General features: G+C 29.6%; 2 protein-coding genes across 2 annotated transcripts; both read right to left on the reverse strand.

The window, feature by feature from the left end:
* Window positions 1-8,629: 8,629 nt before the first annotated feature.
* On the reverse strand, window positions 8,630-9,694 carry LOC134832517 (32 kDa beta-galactoside-binding lectin-like). Its single transcript, XM_063846574.1, has 3 exons — window positions 9,570-9,694; window positions 8,945-9,505; window positions 8,630-8,891 (listed from the first exon to the last, which is right to left on the reverse strand). Exons 1-3 carry the CDS (start codon window positions 9,692-9,694, stop codon window positions 8,630-8,632), a joined length of 948 nt encoding a protein of 315 aa, XP_063702644.1.
* Window positions 9,695-11,106: 1,412 nt separating this feature from the next.
* Window positions 11,107-13,875, reverse strand: LOC134830394 (uncharacterized). The gene is made up of 4 exons (XM_063843859.1): window positions 13,609-13,875; window positions 12,296-13,552; window positions 11,948-12,245; window positions 11,107-11,737 (listed from the first exon to the last, which is right to left on the reverse strand). The coding sequence occupies exons 1-2, from the start codon at window positions 13,769-13,771 to the stop codon at window positions 12,654-12,656; spliced, it is 1,062 nt and encodes a 353-aa protein (XP_063699929.1). The 5' UTR covers window positions 13,772-13,875; the 3' UTR covers window positions 11,107-11,737; window positions 11,948-12,245; window positions 12,296-12,653.
* Window positions 13,876-21,531: the final 7,656 nt, after the last annotated feature.

Raw genomic sequence — 21,531 nt, forward strand, 5'->3', positions numbered from 1 at the left:
CTCATGTTACTAAATAGACAACGCATAGCACAAAGAGATATTTTAAGAGGATAAGGGATAAATCTGTTGTTGTTCTCTTTTTTCTCTGCTGGTATTTTATTTCAGTTCATTGCTTTTCCTGTTATTTTCTTCAAGATCACAGAAAATGATGATGATAATTTTTATCCCATCGATGATATTTCCGATGTTTTTACAACGACGATGACACAATCGATGAGATTAATTGGTTTATGGGAAAATTTTCTCCGTTTTCTGTCTCTGGAAGAAAAAAAAAATATTAGCGATAATTTTTCACAAAAGTCAAGAGCCATTTACGGCACGACAGGACAAAACAGAAGTCTCGCATGAAAAATTATTACGATTATTGCACGACGAACCAACACGTCGACTGAAGTTGATGATGATGTGCAATAAAAATGCACATTGCCGTTTTTAAAGCCCGTACCGACACACAAAATAATAATAATAATGATACAAATGGTAAGCAGAAGACAAGGCGACATGCAAGAGAGAGAAAAATATGAACATCTAGAATTATTATTATAAAATGTGAAGATTAAATTGTGTGCACATGACACAATTTTCTCTACCGTCACTCTGTATTTTTTTTCACTGCATTCAGAAGTCTTCAAATGTTGTATTTTTTTTATTGTTACTCGCGTGTATTGTGAATAATAATAAAGCAGGTGGCTTTATTTTAATGCACGTTGCCTCTATTCTCCGCGAACGCGAGTGTAAAATGTCACAATAAAGAGTAATTTTTCCATATTTCACACGAAACGTCGCCCGCGATCTGCTCCTGATGATAATAATGATGATGATGAGGAAGATAAATGAAAAGTTGTAACTTTTTGTCACAATCTTTTGATGGGTTTGAATTATTTTTTGAAATCGTGATTGTCATGGAGACGCCTTGTCATTCACGATAATTGACAGAATTTGTCTAATTATTGTCTGTCGATCAACCGACAGACAGGGGATGATCTAATTATCGCACAAAAAGGCAAAAAAAATCTTAAAAGGTGTGATTTTATGAAAAACGAAGAAACTCATGCAGAAAATAGAGGAAGTTCGCACAAGTTGTCGTGTATACGCCAAATGACAAAAAAGAAAAGAGATAAAGTTATCTCGTGTGTCAAAGTAAAAGTTTTCTGTTTAAAATTAAATTTTAACTTATTTCAGACTTATTTTGTATGAATAATAAAATTAGTTTTAATTTACCCGCAGAAGAATATACAGAAAGTTTCGTATGCCTTTTTGTGTGTTGACGTGACGCTGATGCCATAAAATGATGTCAAAAAGTGTTGTGTGCGAAAATGATACAATGCTAACTTTTCCGTGTGAGCAAATCTTCTGTAATAATAATGCAACTTGTGACTCTTGTCGTTCAAAGAGTGTCAATTTTCCGCCTAAAAGATGAAAGTTAATTAAAAAAATTTAAAAAAAATAATTTTTAAAAAAAGTTACCTTAAAATTTTCATCAATTTTCGAGATTTTCAAGCTTTTTGTTAAAAAAAATTTTTTTTTTCTTACAAAACTCTTTCAGAACAAAACAATTTAACAATTTTAACTGATTTAAAACGTTCCCTGTGCAATAAAATTGCCTTGCTTCACGTCTATCAACCATAAACTTTCCTCCGAACTCCATAAAAAAAAACTTTTGAAGCGCATTCAATAAATTTCATCTCGCTGAATTTTATTTTTCCTCCTCGAGAGTTGTTCCGCAAACATGTCGGATGTGTAATGGTAAAATTTTAAGGCAATAATCAAGTTTCTTTCTCTCCTCTTTGATTTGTTTTCCTTTCATTATTGCAACCATCGCGCGCCGCGGATGGAAAAACTTATATCAATTGAAAATTTTCCGAGTCACAAAAAGTTTCAAAATGTTTTGAAAATTAATTTAATTCGAGACACTTGTAATTCATTCGTTTTTCATTGAACGAGAAAAAAAGTTATTGATTGGAATTTTTTATTATTTTGCGCATAAGTGCGTCAGAGTAAATAATTAGCTTGAAATTTTTAATTAGAAATTAGCGACGTAACATTAGCGAACGTAAATTTTGAGGCAGTCACGCCTCGAAATAAACTAAAATATTATTTCCGACGCCGAAATGAGACTAAAATTATGCAAATCTACGTGAAAAGAGATAAGAAATGCAAATTTAATGTGTGTGTGCAACGACGCAATGTGATTGTAAGTACCCTTCTTTATGGCACACATGTACCATAAGGACATCAGACATGCATGCCGCCTTTTAATGATAATGGCAAAAGGATTTGCTGATTACGTCTCTCTCATCTTCTGTGGAAAAATGCACGCGTTTTAGTTGCAATTAGTAATTTTTAATGAGCTCCGTTCTTATCACACTAACAACGTTATAAGCACAAAAATGTTTAAAAAAATAAAAACAACAACCAGGAAATGAATTCTAATGGAACGTCGTATAAAGACAGCTTTTTTTTTGCTTTTAGACACACACTCTATTATAAGAGGATAATGACACGTTGCAACTACTCATTACTGTACTATCTCTCTCCGCTGTCCCTGCTGCACACAGCTGAAAATGGTTGAAAACAGCGACAACCGCAATATTTATTTATACAACTTTAGTCGACATGCCAACGAGAAGCGACGATTTTTCACATAAATAAATTATTATTTTAATCCGATTACGAAATGCAAAAAAGGAAGTTTTCTCTAAAGTTGCTTATGATGTAAAATTTTGTGCGAAATATGACAAATTTCTTCTATTTAACTTTGGCACGAAATATTCTGACCCAAAAATCACAGAAAATTCCTTCGTTTCGTTTCCAAGAAGGATCGTTGGTAATTTGGGAGGAAAACTTTTTGCTAAAAGCAACGAAAGAGAAAAACCTCAAAAACCAACAAATATCACAAAACAAAAAACAAAACAATATATTTCATTACGAAAAACGTATAAAAGCTTTTTTTACCTCCATTTTTGCCTCAAATGATAATAATAATGTTGATGATGATACAAAACTATGAGTGCACACACACTCCGGGCCGATTAAAACTTTTTGAATAATTGTAATAATCTGTCAACAACTTTTAATATAAATTATCGTTTATTATTGTTTTTATCAGTTGTGAATTTCGTGCAGTGAATGAATGTTTGTTGTTTTGCCATTTGCTCTCGCACGAGTTTATTCTCTCCGCACTGTTAAAAGCCATAATAATTGTGAGTTTTTCGGGCAAAATGGAACGTAATTCAAATGGAAGTTTGATGTTTTTGGTAAAATTGGCAAAAATTTAACTTTTTTTTGCTTGAAGGTCAATAAACTTTTGCTTGATTTGGATTAATTGGAATATGAATTTCTTCAAAACCTGCAAAATAAAAAATATATTTGATTATTTTTGCAGTAGAAATACTTTTTTTGATAAATTTTGCAACTTACTTGTTTGTAAAAAAGGTCCAACAATTTATTTTTATGCGTTATCGATGTCAAAAACGAGAAGAATCACAGATGTTGACCTAATTCTCGTCAAATGTTTTATTAAAACGGTACCAAAAGCCAAACGCATTACGCTCAAACGCCTGCAAAACCCATCATTACCAACTGTCCCAACGACGTAATTGTTGAGGTAATTCTTACAACGTTACACGAAATGGGTGTCAATATATCGCTTACGAAAACGTATCAATTTTCACTTAATTTCGGTTGAACCTTTCTTTCTCTCACACTTGCATTCACGAAACCAATTGTCGTCACGAGTATTTCATTACAATTATTTATTTATGCAAGAATGTTGTTACCGCACTCCTCGTCGCCATCACAAAACCACATTTTGAGCTACTTGCCTGAGGTAAACAGGTGTTACATGACTTTCCTTGTCAAACATCATCAAATTTTAATGAATTGAGACAATACACGACGTACGTTATCCATTTTCGGAAACTAAATATTATTGTGACGACAGCCTATTCGGTAAATGTTTGGAAATGCATTAGTTACATTTTATTGACAGTTATTCGTGTTGCTGGATTATGTTTTTGTGAAAAGGAAAATATTTACAGCTTATTGTCTCTCTCGTTGTAATTTTATATGAAAATTATGTCGATTGTTTGTAATTATGTTAAGAGGGCAGGAGAGTTGTTGCGGTTTATGTTTGAATGTTGAATGGATGATCATTTAATGTCTCTCTTGGCAATCCTTTGCGCTGAAAATATTCGAAAAATTAATAAAGAATTAAATTTTTACATGAAAAAATTAAATAAATATAAAAGTCTGAAATTTTTTATTTCAATTATAAAAAATGTATTCTTCTTTTTATGTTTTATTTTTATGTTTTATGATAATAATTTCTTTTAAATTAAACATATTTTTTTTTAAATTTATGAAAATTTTGAAAATTGTCCAAAATTTTTCTTTAATATAACTAATAGCTTCTGATGATGTATACTGAAAAAAGTTCTTTTTTAAACATATTTTTTTAAAAAAAAAATGTTTAATTTTTTTTTAAATCACAAAATTTTTTATTAAAATAAAATTATTTGAAAAATGAAAGAAAAAAATTCTTAATAATAAAAATTATTAATTTTGAAACATAAAAAATTTTTTTTCTACAAAAAATAATATTTATTTTAAGATTAAATAATTTTTTTTTTAGAAAAAAATATTTTATAATTTTTTTTTTTAAATTTTTAATAAAATAAGAAAATTTTAAAGAAATAGATAAAAAATCAAATCTTGAAAATTGTCAGGAAAAAATTCTTAAATAAATAGAAATTGGCTTCTTAATGATACATATTGATTGAGTGATAACTGAGACCCAAATAACAACTTCACTAAAGAAACATTTTACATGCATAAGCACTTTGCGAAAAACAAAATCTTCTGTAAAACAGAAGAAACTACAAATTTTCTGATCGGATGCACATAATTCTAGTTACAATAATTTCCAAAATAAACATCCTTCAACAACGCAACGTCTCACAGCAAACGTATGCAACAACAATTTGTCTATTTCTTTCCGATCACCTTAAATTTATTTCCTGAACAAGCAAGTTGCTTCGATGTGCATATCATGCAAGGTAACAATTGAACTCGTAAAATTTATATCTTCTTACAGAAAAAGCATCATCTTGGAATTCACTTGAATGCATTCTGCCATAATAGGATGATACTTAAAATCGGAGAAAACCCTCAGTTGAGACGTGTTTGTTACCGAAGAAGCTGTTCCTATTCGAATATTTGCTGCAAATCACCCCACTTTTCGTCTGGCTTGATTGTTTGTTACACAAATAAATGCAGTGCCATGAGCATCATCATCATCATCAGGAAAGTTTTGTTGTGTTGTCGAATCACAAATAAATGTTAGATATTTTACATCTTTCGTACCTAAATGTTATTCCGACAGACATTTTAATGTTGTTGCGGTGAATTATTTGTCAGGTAAGAGTGTTATTTGTATTTATTTATCATGAACTCGATTTATGTGAATTCTTTCTCTTTTCCGGCAGGAACTGAAAAAAAAAACAAAAAAAAAATAATGAGATGAAAAATTAACAATGAACCATCATTATGTGCAAAAAAAAAAATTTTTTTTAATTATGACACACGAAAATGATCAACTTATCAATCAAAAAATTCTTGCATTGTTCATCAATAAGTACGCGTGAGCGGGTGAAAATGTAAAATAATACAATATATAAAATAATAATTTATGAACATAAGCTGCTTTGATTGCATTCATGTGAAGCGATATGCAACGGCAATTAATTATTTTTGATTCAATTGACGTAAATGTGAATGTAGCTACTTTTTTACCTGATTGATATCGATATTTTTTAAAGCTTCAATTTGATGAAAAAACATATTTTTGCTCAATTTTTCTATTTTTAGCCAATTTTTTGATGCTCGGGAAAAAATCTTAATGTTCAGGAGCACTTTAAATGACCAACAAACTGCTAAAATGAAGTATTATTAAGGTCTGCACATTTATGAAAACGACGTCTGATGTTTATCTGAAGGTTCAACGTGAAGTTTTTTCTTATTTGGTAAGCGCTTTTATTTTTATAAACCTAAAATTTTGAAAATTTAAAAAAAAAAAAATATTAAAATTTAATTTTTTTTTCTTTCAGAGAAAAGTCATTAAAAATTTTTTGAATGTAAAATAATCATTTTTTACAAACCTGAATGAACTGACAGACAATTTTTCGTTTATTTTTCTCCAAAAGCGCATTCTGAAAGTAGAAATAAATATAAAAAGAAGGCAAAATCAACATCCGAAGATATATATCATTTCCCATTTATTTCATTAACTTGAATAATGTTTACTCATAAATATCAATTAATTACCATCAGCTCTTCTCGTGCACAGTGCAAGAATAGACACATAAACAACCAAAAGCGTTCTTTAGCACCATTAAATTTCGCACCGAATGAGATCGCGCCACTGTTGGGACAAAGGACTTTTGGGAAAGTTTTTGCTGTACGAACACAACACGAGTCATAATAATAATAGAAGGTATCTAGCAAGCCATTTCCTGAAGTTAATAAATGAATACACCAAATTTCTCTTTTTCTCTCCAACGTAGAATATTTGGAATGGAATGGAGATGCGGACCGCATCATTATTATTATTACTACTATTATCACAGAATTGTCAAGGGCGTAAATGGAAAAATTGTGTAAGGAGGGCAAATTGCATTATTTGATAATTTTTCAAAAAAAGAAATAATTTTTATTAATTTTAATTTTTTATAAATATTTTTTTTAAATAATTTTTTATTTTAAATATTAATTAATGTTTAACTTTTTAATTAATTATTTTTTTGTTAATTATTAAATATTGAATTAATTCAAGAGTTTAAAATTAATCAATAATTAAAAATAATAAATTATTCAAAAATAAAAAAAAAATAATAATGAAAAATAGATTTTTTTTTTTGTAATTTTTTAAAATTAATTTTAACTTTTTTTAATTATTTTTTTATTAATCAATGTTTTTTTATACATTAATATTTATTTTTTATATTTTTGTTTTATTTATGTGTTCATAAAAATTTTATTAAAATTAAAAAGTTAAAAAAAAATATGTAATAAATAATTTAAAAAAAATAATCATCAAAAATTAAAATTAATATTAATTTTAAATAAATTAGGAAAAAAATTAAAAAAATTTTTTTTTTGCCTTTCAGACTTAACATCACTGAATGACAAGAAAGTACTTGTTGTTGAATTTTGAATGCGAGATGTGAATCATTTTACATGACTCCCCAAAGTCTCTTCGCATCGCAGTATTTATCAGTCTGTATGGCAATATTTTGATTGTTTGACACACAGAAGCAAACATAGAAGACAATAAGAGACGAACACAATGAATAATTGTTCGAACTATGTAGCAACAACTCAAAAGTCATCATCGGGGGGCGTTTTAGTCTCCAAGTAATTTAAGAAGTGAGTGAAAATTAATTTTGAGTGAGCTTTAAGTGAATATCTTTTGTCTTTCTGCATGTGACACGAATGAAAGAAATCAATAGAGAACGGAGCTTCGGGCGATAAACTTTACTCGCACACAGAGTAAAATTCAAATGAGATTGAAATAATGTAATAAAATGAACTTTTTCACCATTCATACACACACCCGAAACGAGAGAATCAACTTACAACAGACGCATATTAAATTACTTGAACTTTCGCAGACAGAAATGCATGTCTAAGAGTTGTAATATTCCATAAAAGTTTATTCAATGTTGCATTTCCGAGCGTTACGAGCACACAAAATACGATAAAAATGAAGGCAAAATACGAAGGAATTGAATTGATTCTGGAAACATTCCAAGAAAAGCGATTTTTTCTGTGTTAGTTTAAACAAAAACACAACTTTGATGGAGAAAAGATGGCAGCAAATGACGAAAACCAGAAAATTTAAGGAAAGAACTTGATTACTCATCGTTTGTCTGCTTCGTTTTTTTTTTCTTTCATCCGTCACCGTAACCTTCCTTTACTTTATTAGTAATGCGACGACGGCGCCAAATCACAGAGATTCATTGGTTTTTCATGCCGCAGACAAATATTTTACGTTCTCCATTAAATTGTGTGCGGCAAAAACTTTTCCTATGACGGAGAGTTCATAGATCACGAGTTTTTACGAGACACATAAAAGAGTTTGCGAACGTTTATTAGCTGAGATACAGACGAAAAATAATTATTTAATGAGACGTTTGATGATTCATCTGCATCAGCCAAATTAAGAAATACCATAAATTGTCATTTTTCTAACTTCGAAAAAAAAAATTGGGGTGAAAAAATTGGTCAATGCACTTTTTTTTTGATACGATGCCAATAAAGCAGCGTTACTATTGTTTCCGTTGCCAAAAGATGATAGAAAATGAATTTTTAATGTGTCTTTCTTGTCTTTTGTGATCTACTTTTCCAATTTCTTCTGCCATGCAACTCCATAAATACTAATTTTTATTTGTATTTCATAATCTTTGGAACGGAGAAGAAGCAATGTTGGCACAAAATTCCTCATGATGAAATATTTTTACATTGATGGTCTTCTGTTTGTCATGAAATAATGCAGAAAACCACTTTCACACAACAAAGGAAGAAAATTTAATTTCAGACAAACTTTAATTTTGCAAGAAATTTGACATTTTTAAAACTTTTCAATTCCTTCACATTCCTCGGAAGCACTGTGTTTGTGTTTAACTTCTCCCACATTCAGCATCAAGCCATTTTGGACCTTCATATGGAAAGCACACAACAATTCAAGTTGATTTGGAGACGAATATTTGTACGTGCAGAATTTTTTTCCATCGACAGCGATCACAAAATGAGTTTTGGTAAAGCCGATTGTCAGTTTGAACTCTTTATCCATCGTGAAGGGGAAACCGCCGTCTTGTTCAACGCGAGTTACTCTAAAAAAAAAGTTTTTATTAATTTTTTTTTAAATTTTTTAGGAAATTCTTACTTCATGTTGTCATCCATCGAATCACGAACAACAGTTTTCTTGTCGAAATCTGCCGTAAATGTCAACGCATGTTTCTTCGAGGCTCCTTCATAGAAACACATCGTGAAACTTCCTTTTGGATTTTCCAAAGCCATGCCTTTGAGGATCATCACATCGCCCGCAATGAACTTTTGCGGCACATTATGCGAGAAAATCCAATTTTTGTCGTCATACCATTGCAAATACGGATATGCCGTCGGATAAACCATGCGATGATCGAATTGTGTGACATAACGGATGTCTTTGCAAACGCGAATTGCCTTGATATCGTTCAAACTTGCTTTATATTTGTACACGGCATGAACCGCATTATCGAAGGAAATGTGAAATTCATCACGCATCGCCAAGACATAGACGCGAAATTTGCCTCCTGATTCCAAGCCATGATCCCAACGTTCTCCCGTGCCCCATGCTTTGTCCAGTTTCGTGTTGTTAATGATGATGCACTCGTCAAATCGGATGCTGACGTGGAAGATACGTGTCTCATAATCATCCGACGATGTCAAAAAATCAATATCTAATCTAAAAAAAAATCGAAAAAAAGTGAAATTTTACACTTGTCAACGTGTCGCAAAAAAAAAGTTACCTTTGAGCAAATTCTTTTGTTACGCCGGAAATAACAAAAACATGCCCCGGCTTTGGAGGACAAACTAAATTGCCCACAAATTCTTTGAACATGATAGTTTTTGACTCGGGAGACAATTTCATCATTTTTGAGGAGTTTTTTTTGAAGCGTTTTTATTGAACGAACGATCGCGAACAACTGCGCTCTTCAATCAACCTTGATACGGAACTTACTAGATTTTTTGTTTTACTAACACAAAAAAATACTTTTTCGGTATTCTTCGTTCTAAACTTCGCGCGTGTTTGCATAAAAATGGCACATAAGTCGATATTCGCATGTTTTATTAATGATTGTTTATCTGCCGGTTTGTTGTGTTTTCGCTTATCTCCATTTGTTGCGTAATCATTTTTTGCGATTCTCACGTACGCCACGCAACACTTTCGGAACAGATGATTTCTCACAATTAAAACCACACATAATTTAATCATTTCCATGTCAACGGATTCTCTTCGTACTTGTACTTGACCAAATATTGAATAAACAAAATTCTCCGTATCTCAAAGGCTAATAGCACAAAGTTACGTTATCAAATATTTATTCGTCTTTAACACTTGAGTTGGCAAGTAAATATGTACGGAAAGGATACAAATGTATGGTTAATAGTTGTAATCATTATCGCCCATCAATTGCCATTCATTCAGTCAAGTTTCCTTTTGGAGATAAAGTGCGGATGAAATGAAGGAGATGTATTATTTACAATGTTTTATACACTTGATTGAGTGCAACATCTCACTCTCTGTCGATTTTCTCGGAAGTATTTAATTATTTAACAGTTTTTGCCTCGTGCTTGCTCAATTGGAAGGGAAATCAGATGGAAATTGAATTCACGAGAAAAATGCTGAACGGTTTTCGATGCAAAATGTAACTTTAAACGTTCGTTTTAAGCAGTTTAAGTTCCTAAATGCGCTTTAAAAATTGATCTGATGATTTTTTTTGTCTATTTAAAGTATTTTTTTTATAAAATTTCCTTAAGATTAAATTTTTAGAGATAAGATAAAAAATTTAATTTGATAAAAAAAATTATCATAAAAAAATATTTAAAAAAAAAATTAAAACATATTTAAAAAAAAAGAAAAAAAAATTTTTTTAAAAATATTATAAAATAAAATAAAAAACAAAAATAAATAAATAAAATAAAATAAAATATAATAAAATAAATAAAAAATATTTGAAAAAATACATTTTTGAAGTTTTGAAAATTTTTTTTTAAATTTTTTTTTCAATTTTTTGATATTTAAAGAAAATTAAAGAGACAAAAAATTTAAAATAAATAAATAAAAAAAAAATGATAAAAAGTCTAAAAAAAGAATTTCTTACCTCAAAAAATTTTTTTCAGTACAGAAAAACCTTCAAAAGTCATTTTCATAATATTTTTAAGCTTTTACGTCAAGATACAGACATTTTTTAAAATAAATTTCAAAAATTCATACGACGCAAAACCGTTTAAAAAGCAATTTCCTGTTAAATCCACACATCGTCTTGTTTAGCATTCGCTCGTCGAGATTGATTACTTTGAATAACAAATTCCGCAAATTCATTTTAATTTATTTATCATTTACCACTAAATACGGGACAGACCAACAATTTGTTTGTAAACGCCTTTTCTCTCATGAACCGAACATAGCCACGCTAATTTGTTGCTTCGTTGTCTCGTCTCGTAATGATCATGATGGAAAATAAGCCTTGTTGCAAAATTCAAATGCGGTTGGAAATGAAAAACAGACAAAAAAAAAATTCGGGAGTTTTTGAACAGCAAATACATCCTGACTGACTTGAAGATAAATTTCCTTCAACGAACATGAATAAATTATGTGTGTGTTGGTTGGCTTGGCAGCTACTGAGAAAACAATAGGTTTGATGATGATAAATTTGTTGCTCCTCTCTGCTAATGTACGTCGCTCGTCTGCGTTTGTGAAATGTTGGGGAGAAAGAAATTCAACGTAGTAGGCTGGTTAATAAATTCATGATGATAACCGGAATGGAGTGTCTGGGGAGCAATTTTCGTATTAATTTTCATGCCTTCTCACATGTTCCGAGCAAAATTTTGTTAGACCTATATCAACATTTTTTTTTGCTGTTATGATGACCGATGATGGATTTATGAGGATTTGGGTTTTTAATTAAATCCGCTAAAAATAAATAAATAAAATTAAGATAAAAATAATCAATCATCAGCTAAATCCAAGCTCAGCGTGGTTTTCATCTTAAAAAAAGGAGATAAGAAATTTTCAGTAAATCTTAAAAAAAAAAATAAAAAAAAAACTAATCAATCATTTATTAAGTCATGCAAAAAAAAATAATTTAGAAAAAAAAACAAATATTTGAATTCAATTTTTTACCTGAAATTGAAGTCATTAACGAGTACAAGAACAATCTTTGTTTGAATAAGTTTCAAAAATCCTCCAATCCTCTTCGTCAAGTTGATATTTTTCAATTTTTGACACTTTTGTATGAAGCTCGGGTGAAGTTTTTATAGAGAGATTATGAAATACGAAAAATTGATCTTCATTGAGAGGAGTTATTTGAAGAAAACGTTCGCCATTAACTGCAATTAACACATTTTTGTCACAAATTCCAATTGCGAGTTTAAATTCTTCGTTCAATGTGAGAGGAAAGTCATTTGTACCTTCTTGAAAGCTGAAAAAATGTAAGTTTAAATTTTTTTATAAGATAATTTCGTTTCTTACCATTGAACTTTTCCATCATAAACTAATTTTTTCTCATCAAAATTGAATTTTAGGTAAAAATTGTCACACAATTGTATTGAAAAATTTCCAGAATCTCCTGAAATTGATGCTTTCAGTAAAATCATGTGTCCCGATTTCAATGGAGGATTAAATTTTGTTGTAAATAAAGCATTCTTTGCAAGATTTTCTTCAGTAACTTCATTTGAAAGAGCTTCAACCGACGGCATTGTTGTGCAAATTGTGCCAAACTGAAATATTTTGCTGAAATTATATCATTTCTTATCACGTTGATATGAAAAATTGTCTTATCAGGTATGATAAAAGGCATTTTTTGTGTCTGTCTGAGTTTTATTAGGTCTCATAACTCATTACTACTATTACAATTAACGGTTTTTACTTTTCTACGACGACAACAACAACAATACTGAATCATTAAAACCGCAAATGGCCTCACTAATGAAGACAAATAATGCGTTAATGTTAACGAAATTGCAATAAAATTGTTCTCGACATGTGGATACTTGAATTGCGTGAATGGCTTATTAATGCCCGTCGAAGTTATTTGTTTTGCACTGTAAATTTCGAAGAGTAACGACCCAAAAGTGCGCTGTAATGAGCAAATAACGACGATAATTGAGAGTGTGAGGGCAATTTTAATTGGATTTTCCAAAATTTCGTCTTCTATTCGTTGATATTTCACAAAAAGTGTGAAAGTTGTGCATATCAAAAGCATTGTCGGCAACAAAATCCTCACAAAAATGACTAAAACAGCAATAACAGTATTGAATATTGGATCATTCAAGCCTCGCATCACGCAAATTGACGAATCCATGCCCGCTAAAGGATCTTTTTGGGCGTACAGGAAGAATGGAAAGGCAACTGATACAGCGAGAATCATCACAAGCACGAAAAATACTGTAAAAGAGCTCCTTTTCGGATAGTAAACGGGCTTTTCAGTTGAAGTTGCTTCATAATTGCCGAGTATTTGATATCCATGTTCATCAAGTTCATCGCCATCGTCGAATGAATCACTTTTTACGAGTTGATGCACGTTGATCGACGCTATCACTTGAAGATTTGTCATTATTGTGACGTACAAGATGGATATATTGATAATGCATTCGACTCCAAGATACACAGTGCAAAGTTTTTCAGAAAATTTCCAATTGCGATGGTTCACATAGAGGATTTCCGGAAGCAGTAACATGAGATTCAGGATGTCGAGGAAAGCAAGAGTGACGAAATTCGAGGTAACACCTGTTTTTAAGGTAATTTTTATTAAATGAACTTCTCAAATTAATTTATTTTCTTACCTTCTCCGACGCGATTCACAGACAAGAAAATCAGCGTGACATTCAACACGACGCCAACAATGAGAAAAATCCCGGTAATCACTTGCAAATCCGTTTCCGTGAAAATTGTCTCCTTGAAAGTGTCTCGCAACAACAGCATTTCATCTCCTTCTGATAAATTCATCTTTCAAATTAAATTTGTTAAGAAAAAAAAAACAACTGTTTGAAACTGTTGTTCCAACACGAACAACATCTGAGATCCAACTGTCTCATAAACTGTTCTTCAACTTCCTGCTACTTCTTCTGTACTTTGTTTTGTTTTTTATTTCGATTTCTGCAAAAAAAGAAAAAAAAGCAGATACGAACCTTTGTGCCAGACACGTACATTTCTGATTCATTTCGTTTCAGTCGAAACTTCTGCAATAATTTCTCGTCGTACATCGTTCGACACGATAAATTGTCGATTCTTCGTCGTTTAATGCACGAAATAAATGTCTTTATATGCATCAAGTCTCTCCGCGTCTTCGTTCCCTTTTAAAAGCGCATGTAATTTAATTATAGAATGTCTTTTGCTGGAACATGTGTGACTTTTAATAATAATAACGTTCGTCATACACACACTTGTCGACACAGAAATTCTAATAAATGTTAATGCCAAAGTGAAGGTCTTTTTGTTTTTGATGTTCTCTCAACTAAAATTTATCAGTAATTCAATATTTTCCACAAAGGTGAACTTTAAAATTCAGTTTATGGGGAAAATGCACTACTCTAAATCTCGTGTCATGTCGTGTCTCTTTGTTTAAAACAAAAAAAAAAAAAGTTCGATACCTCGTTCGATGTATCGTGAATGATTGTTCAGCAAATAACACAGAACAGAGCACTAATATCACTGAAACATGGACGAAACGTGATTAGAATGGAACTTGCTTGTACAATTTTTGTCAATTTCAATTCAACCAAGTATCAGTTACGTTTACGTTTCAATTCATCTGTAATGGACTGAATCATCTACCGATATTTTTTTCACGTGTGTACTTTAAATGAGGCCCGGGTGCAACATTGTCTCGTTTTTATTTCATTTCTCCGCCAAATTTTAACCAAAGTTTATTTTTGTTGATTGTCAGTCTAAAAAAAAAATTAAAATTTTTTAAATTTAAATTTGTGAAAAATTTTCAAAAAAAAAAAAATTAAAAAAAAATTTAAATTTATAAAAATTTTTAAAAAATTAAATTTGTGAAAAATTTTTCAAGAAAATTGACATTTGTGAAAAATTTTAAAAAAATTGAAATTTGTAAATTTATAAAAAATTTAAAAAAAATTAAAATTTGTGAAAAATTTATTAAAAAATTAAAATTTGTGAAAATTATTCAAATAATTTAAATTTGTAAAAAAAATTGAAAAAATCAAAGAAAATGGACTTACATTGAATTTTTTTCGCATAAAACTTACCTTTAGTTGATAGCCTTTTTTGTGAAAAACTTGAATTGTCACACACGCGACAAATTGGATCATCAAGAAATCGATTTTTTTCACAAAAAGTGAACATCTTTCCATGAAATTCTCTAACAATAAGCCTTCGCGGGTGTTTCGTGTGCTCCAATAAACGCAAGCTAATTATTGTCCTGCATATTTTCTGTCAACAAAAAGATAATATCATTTAAAAATTGTTTATTTTTCACCCAGATCCTCTTATAATTCTGTTTTTTCTCGTTAAATATTATAATATGATCATTGCGTTTGCATTTTATTCATTGTGTCAAACAAAAGGATAAATATATGCACATGCATTTCATTTCCGATACAAAATTTATTCACACACATGGAAAATTGTCGAAAATGTGGCTAGCTGGCGTTTAACACGCACACACTGACAGTAAATCTGCTTGCTGCAATTTTTCCCCGAATTAATTTGTCAACAAATAGGTAAAAATAATTAAAAGCTTTACTGTCATGATATGAGGGATTTATGTAAATAAAATAAACGGGAAATCGAGCTATTGCATGACAATCGGGATAATTATTTAAAATCTGTCGATTTTTTTTTGCGTTGCGTGTTTCATGATTTTTTTTTCGTTTTTCGAAGAAAAAGTTTTGAAAGTTGAGAAGAAACACGAAAAAAAGTTGACATCGTCTCTAATTTAAATGAAGATTTATCCCGTTGGGAAATCAACAAATGAAAAATAAATTATTCATTTATTTACTGGATTCCGCTTAACATTCACCTTGTTGTGTTTGTTTACCCCGAAAATCTACATTACACTCTCAAGTAGTCTGACAAACTCGGCAAACACTCGAGCCCATCACGATACAAAAACAACATGATATTGTAAAACCAAATAAGACGGAAATGTGCGTGTAACACACACGGAGCAACCTTTGCTGCTGCTAACCAACTTTCTAACACACACACTCGACACAATTTTGTAATGTTTTTACCTTTTGTTGTGCTTGCTTTACCACATCCTTTTCTCATTATTTGTTGCTCTCTCGTATTATTACATTTATATTTTGTTTTGTGGCGAATACAGTTCCAAGAGTTTGTTTTTGTTTTTTTTTGTGCAGGTTTTTGTGCGTCACGAGAGACGTCGACAGCGAAAACGACTGACATGCAAGGCGATACATTGTTGTGACTTTCATTGTTGCGGGAAAGCTAATAAAGCATCATGTCAAAACATGCGGAGGGTTAATTGAAAAGGCGCCAATCATCTCGTAACTTGATATTAGGTAATCAATTTTTTTGCCTTCTGTTCTAGAGATGAGAATCTGCAAAATAAAAGGAAAATGTAAGTAAGAAATTTTTTCAATAATTTTTTAAAATTAATTTGTTTTTATAAAAAAGTAATTCATATTAATAATTATATTTAAAAAAATATAATAATAATGATTTTTAAAAATTTCAAAATAGATATAAAATTCGTTTTTTTTTTCATATTTTTTCCAAAACTTAAAATTTTCGTAACATTTTTATTAAATTGTTCTTTATTTCATTAATTTTGGATCTTAAGTACATATATTTTTCAAAATTTGTTAAAAAATTTATCAAGATCGACTTAAATTATTTGAAGCGCCTCTAACGGAAAGAATTGTTATTAATGTAAATATATACATATAAGGTAATTTATTTATTTATTTAATATTTGTATATTAAAGTATAATAAATAAACTAATTAATATATATAATTATTATATATATATAAAATATAATATAAATATACATTCGATTAGTTACTAATTTTATCCGTTAGAGGCGCTTCAAGCAATTTCAAGCGATCAACTGATCTTGATCAAATTTTTAACAATTTCGATCCAAAAAGAGCTGAAATATTTTTTCTCTTCGAAAATTTCGCATCGGATTTCATTATTTTAAATAAACTTGTGGTAAATGTCATGCAAAACAAAAAAAAAATAAATGAAATTTGCTTCTCAAGTTTCGAGTGAAGCCATTAAAATACCATCAGAAATCCAAACAAAAATGTTTTATTTTAGTTGTCATTTCATTTTCACACATTATTTTGTGGAAACTTTTGCTGCTGCACATTCGAGAGCGAGCAAATGACATGAAAGAACTTTTGTAAATGTTTGTGTTTTTGATACAACTTTATGTTAATAATGCATGGATAAACATTTGATTATAATTATTGTCACTCACTTTTAATTTGACAGTCCCGACTTTGTTCAAGAAAGCTTTCAATGCTCCATAAATTTAGTTTAGACAACTATTCCTATTACTTTTTTTCTTTGTAAGAGACACTTTTTTGTTGTTTGAGAAAGAGAACAACATTGTTTGCGACAAAAATTTTGCCTTAACTTTTGGCATCATCCTTGTTGTTTGGTATTTTGCAACACTCACGTACGAGATATTTGGAAAAAGATTTTCCGAATTTAATGCAGATTTGAGATAGTTTTAATTTGTGTCTCTTATGCAAAATGGAAAATGAGAAAAGTTTTGCAGCCAACACAAAACTGTCAAGGATGTGAAATAAATTGCGCACAGTAAAAAATTGAGTAAAAACGGGGATTTTCGTATTTTGGACACCAAAAAGTTCGTGACGTGATTCAATTTGTGTCAATCAAGGCTTGTTAAGAACTGTGTTAATGTGCTAATAACAATTAAAAAAGCAACGTTTACCCCATTTTTCTCTACGCTTTTTTGTGTCGTATTGTCAAGGCGACGTGAATTAAGAGACGAGAACAAAAAGGAGGAAAAAAGTAAAAATTACAACATTTTAAATGCTCAAACATCTGTTTCTTTGTGTTGTCGACTTGTTTTGTGCTGTGAAAAGTAAGTAAGTGAATGAAAGAATGAATTAGAGACTCAACATGTACAATGTGAAAACATTTCGAGTCATCATCATCGTCATGATTGCCTTTATCGTTCTCGTTCTCTTTGTCGTCATAAAATGGGTGTATTAAAATAATTATGTTGTGAAATTATGTTGTAAGTGATACACGGAGAAGAAAATTTCAGGATTTTTCACTCGATTTTTTTTTTGTTCAAAAATATATTTTTTTTTAAATTTTTTCTTTAGAAAATTTTTTAAATTTTTTTTATAATTTTTTCAAATTTTATTTAATTTTTATTATTAATAATTTTTTAATTTTTACTTTATTTAATATTTATTCATTTTTTTTTAATTAAATTTTTAATTTATTTATTTCAATTTTTTTCAATTCAATTTTTTTTAGAATTGTTTTTTCTAAAAATTTTTTTCTTTACAAAAACTTTATTTTTTTAAATTTTATTATTATTTGTTTTTTGTCAATTAATTTTTTTTAAATTTAATTTTTATTTCATTTATTTTAATTTTTTTTAGAATTTTTTTTCAAAGAAAAAATTTAAAATATAATTTGAGATTTTCTTCTCTTTGTGAGATATTTAACATTGACAAACAAAAGAAGACAATTAAATTCCTTATTTAACCGGATATCGTCACTTTTCTTGCAAATTTGATCCGATTTGAACAATTTTTAAGTAACACCTCCTCTTTTTCTTGCAGATTATTTATTTTAATAAAGTTGATCGTCGGCATCATCATCATCACGACGATATGGTGTGAACTAAAACTTTGCTTTGACTTCATTATTTCATCATCATCACCATCATATTTTTATCGTATACTTTATTCATGAGATGTTTGTTCTCCTCCATGTGCGGTAATCACACAACACAGCACACAAGGAACTCTTCTAACGGAGGAGGAAGCGTAAACTTTGTACCGTCTGTGAGTAATAATAATGATTTTAAAAACATGGTTCATATTGTTTTTTACTTTATTACAGAGGCACGAACGAGAGGAAAAATTTCTACATGACTTTTGCCAACACTTTCGCACGAAAAAACGGCAGAACGGTAGTTAAGATAATAAAAAGAGTTAATTTCTGTGAAATAATGAAGAGAAACAATGAACGAAAATTAGCAGAAGGGAAGCAAGGGAAAAGTTGTTTGTTTGTTTTTCTCAGTGCGTTCACTCGTCGGAAGTCCCTTCTGTAGTAATAATAACAACAACAACAACAACTTTCGCATAAAACCCACTTGAGCTTGCATGATATGAATTTTTAAAGTGAACCGAGATGACAACAAACAGTCAACAACACAATAGTAAATGATTAACTCATGCATAATGATTTGTCGATTTGCTCGGGCCACAATGCAAAACCTTATCGATGATGACAATTTATAATGGCAAACAACTGAGAGACAAAAATAAACAGAGAATTATGAATTTTTATTGCCTATTCAATAGTTTACCCGGCTTGTATATCTCTTTCATCCGTTTCCGATATACTTTTTTTTTAATACGCATCCATTGAAAATGCAAAAAAAAAACGCAATGACATCCCTTGAGGGAATTTACTGCTTTCAATGGCTTGTTGTGTGATTCTATGTGTATGGAAATTAGGGATAAAAAGAATTTTTCATCGTAAAAAAAAATTGTAAGTCGAAAATTTAAAAGAAAATGAATGAAAATTTTAATTAATTTTAATTTTTTTTTTCATTTTTCTTCGCAGAATAATTTTTTCATCAATTCGCATACCCCTAATACTGCAATCCATCGGAGGAAAACGCATTCATGAGGAAAAACTGCAATAATATTCAAAAAATGCATTTTTTGTTCAAGTGTACTCAATCTGTGCAATATTAAAAAAAATCAGGGCTATTATTATTGCTATATCAATCGTACCTAAATGAGTATCTTCCATCGCTAATACTTGGTTCAGGCAAATTATTACAAAAAAAAAAAAATAGTTTACAAACAAAAATCTGAATTGTTTGTTTATTGATGCTGACTGTTGAACTTTTTGCATCCACGCGAAACAAAATTACGAAGCAAGCGTTAAATTGAGCTATTTTACGCCCTGTTCCGTGCCTTAACTCATGCAACTTTATGGAATATCTGTTCAAAACGAATAAATTCAGACACGAACTTGCTTTTCTTCTTTTAATCCTCCTGGAATAACAGATATTTGGACAGGTGAAGCTCTATTTTACAAACAGAAAGTTTTAAAAAACAATTTTCCTCTCTTGCTCGCTTGTATGTTGGTTGGGCGGCTTTGTAAACATTCATTTTGAAAATATTGCTATTTAAAATTCAAGTAAAAATTTACAACGAAGGGAAAAAAACTAAAGTTTATCTCTGTAGAATTTAGTATCCACTTATTTAATCTCAATTGGTCAATAAATCTTTCATGTTAGAGGCAAGTAGAGCATAAAATCTTCAATTTTATTGTTAATGCAAAACAATAAAGTAAAAGAGTTGCCTTGCTTTGAGCAAAAAATCCTCACTCAGGTCAGTTCTTCGCCCACAGAGATTCTCGGATTCTTTTTTTTTGAACACACAAATAATAATAATAACAACCCGTCTCATCCAATTTATCCCCAATGCTATTGTGTTGTAATTTTATTGCAAATTATCAGTAATAAATTTTAATATTGGGGCGTGTGTGAAAAATTTTTGCATTATTTGCCTATGAAACATATTTTCTCAATTTACAATAAATAAAGTCAATTGTGTACGGATTTTATAAATAAAACTTGTTGTTGTTGTATGAAACTTTTTTTTCGCTTGCACGTTACGAGAAACAAACAACAGCGAAGAGTATGTTAGGTTATAAATCATCAAACAATAGATTGAAATGGGAATAAATATAAATAAATGTTTAAATAATTTTTCATCACGAACAATAAGGCGATAATATGTTAGCAGCTTTGGATTTTTTTTTCAAAAAATTTCACGTTTTTCGTTTCGTTTTGAGTTTTGAATGACGCAAATGACCATCGTTCGATTTTTTTTCTCTTGTTTCATGACGTACGTTTTGAATTTGAAGCTGTAAAATTTTTCTCCGAAATTTATGATTTAAATTTTTGCTTTCCATCATACATTTAAATATCCTGAAATGAAAAAATATATTAGATTAAATTTTTAAAGATTTTTTTTTCTTTAAAATCGAAAAACAAATTCAAATTTAGTACAAAAAAAAATATTTTAATTAAAATTATTTAAAATTTAATTTTTTTTTAATTAATAAAAATTAAAATTAATTTTTATCTACATTCAAAATATTAATTATTTGAATTTATATTTAATTATTTTTTCTATTAAAAAAATTATAATTTTATGTCAAGCTTTAAAATTTTAATTAATAAAATTTATCAATAGATTCGAATAATTAACTCTTCGAGATCTGATCAAACATTTCTAAACTCTATTTGTCATAAAGTAACAGAAAATCGTAAATTTTGAAGCGAATTTCAATGAAAATGCAAGAAATATCTTTGGCTATTGTCCAATAAACAGACAATAAATTGCTTGCTCTGTGCAATATTATTTGCAGACGTGCAAATAAATATCATCAAATATTTTAAATTCATTGAAATGTGTCTCTGTTTATTGTATTTAAATACAATTTCAAACAAATAAAGGAAAACCAAAAAAAAACGAGTAA

Source organism: Culicoides brevitarsis, chromosome 2, assembly GCF_036172545.1.
Source record: "Culicoides brevitarsis isolate CSIRO-B50_1 chromosome 2, AGI_CSIRO_Cbre_v1, whole genome shotgun sequence".
In the NCBI taxonomy this organism is placed as follows: domain Eukaryota; kingdom Metazoa; phylum Arthropoda; class Insecta; order Diptera; family Ceratopogonidae; genus Culicoides; species Culicoides brevitarsis.

Excerpts from the sequence above, each read along its gene's own strand:
- LOC134832517 (XM_063846574.1), bottom strand. The coding sequence starts at position 9,694 with ATGATGAAATTGTCTCCCGAGTCAAAAACTATCATGTTCAAAGAATTT. Across the intron at positions 9,506-9,569 it reads ACAAAAGAATTTGCTCAAAG|ATTAGATATTGATTTTTTGA; the intron begins GTAACTTTTTTT and ends ATTTTTTTTTAG. Across the intron at positions 8,892-8,944 it reads TCGATGGATGACAACATGAA|AGTAACTCGCGTTGAACAAG; the intron begins GTAAGAATTTCC and ends CTTTTTTTTTAG.
- LOC134830394 (XM_063843859.1), bottom strand. The coding sequence starts at position 13,771 with ATGAATTTATCAGAAGGAGATGAAATGCTGTTGTTGCGAGACACTTTC. Across the intron at positions 13,553-13,608 it reads TGTGAATCGCGTCGGAGAAG|GTGTTACCTCGAATTTCGTC; the intron begins GTAAGAAAATAA and ends CCTTAAAAACAG.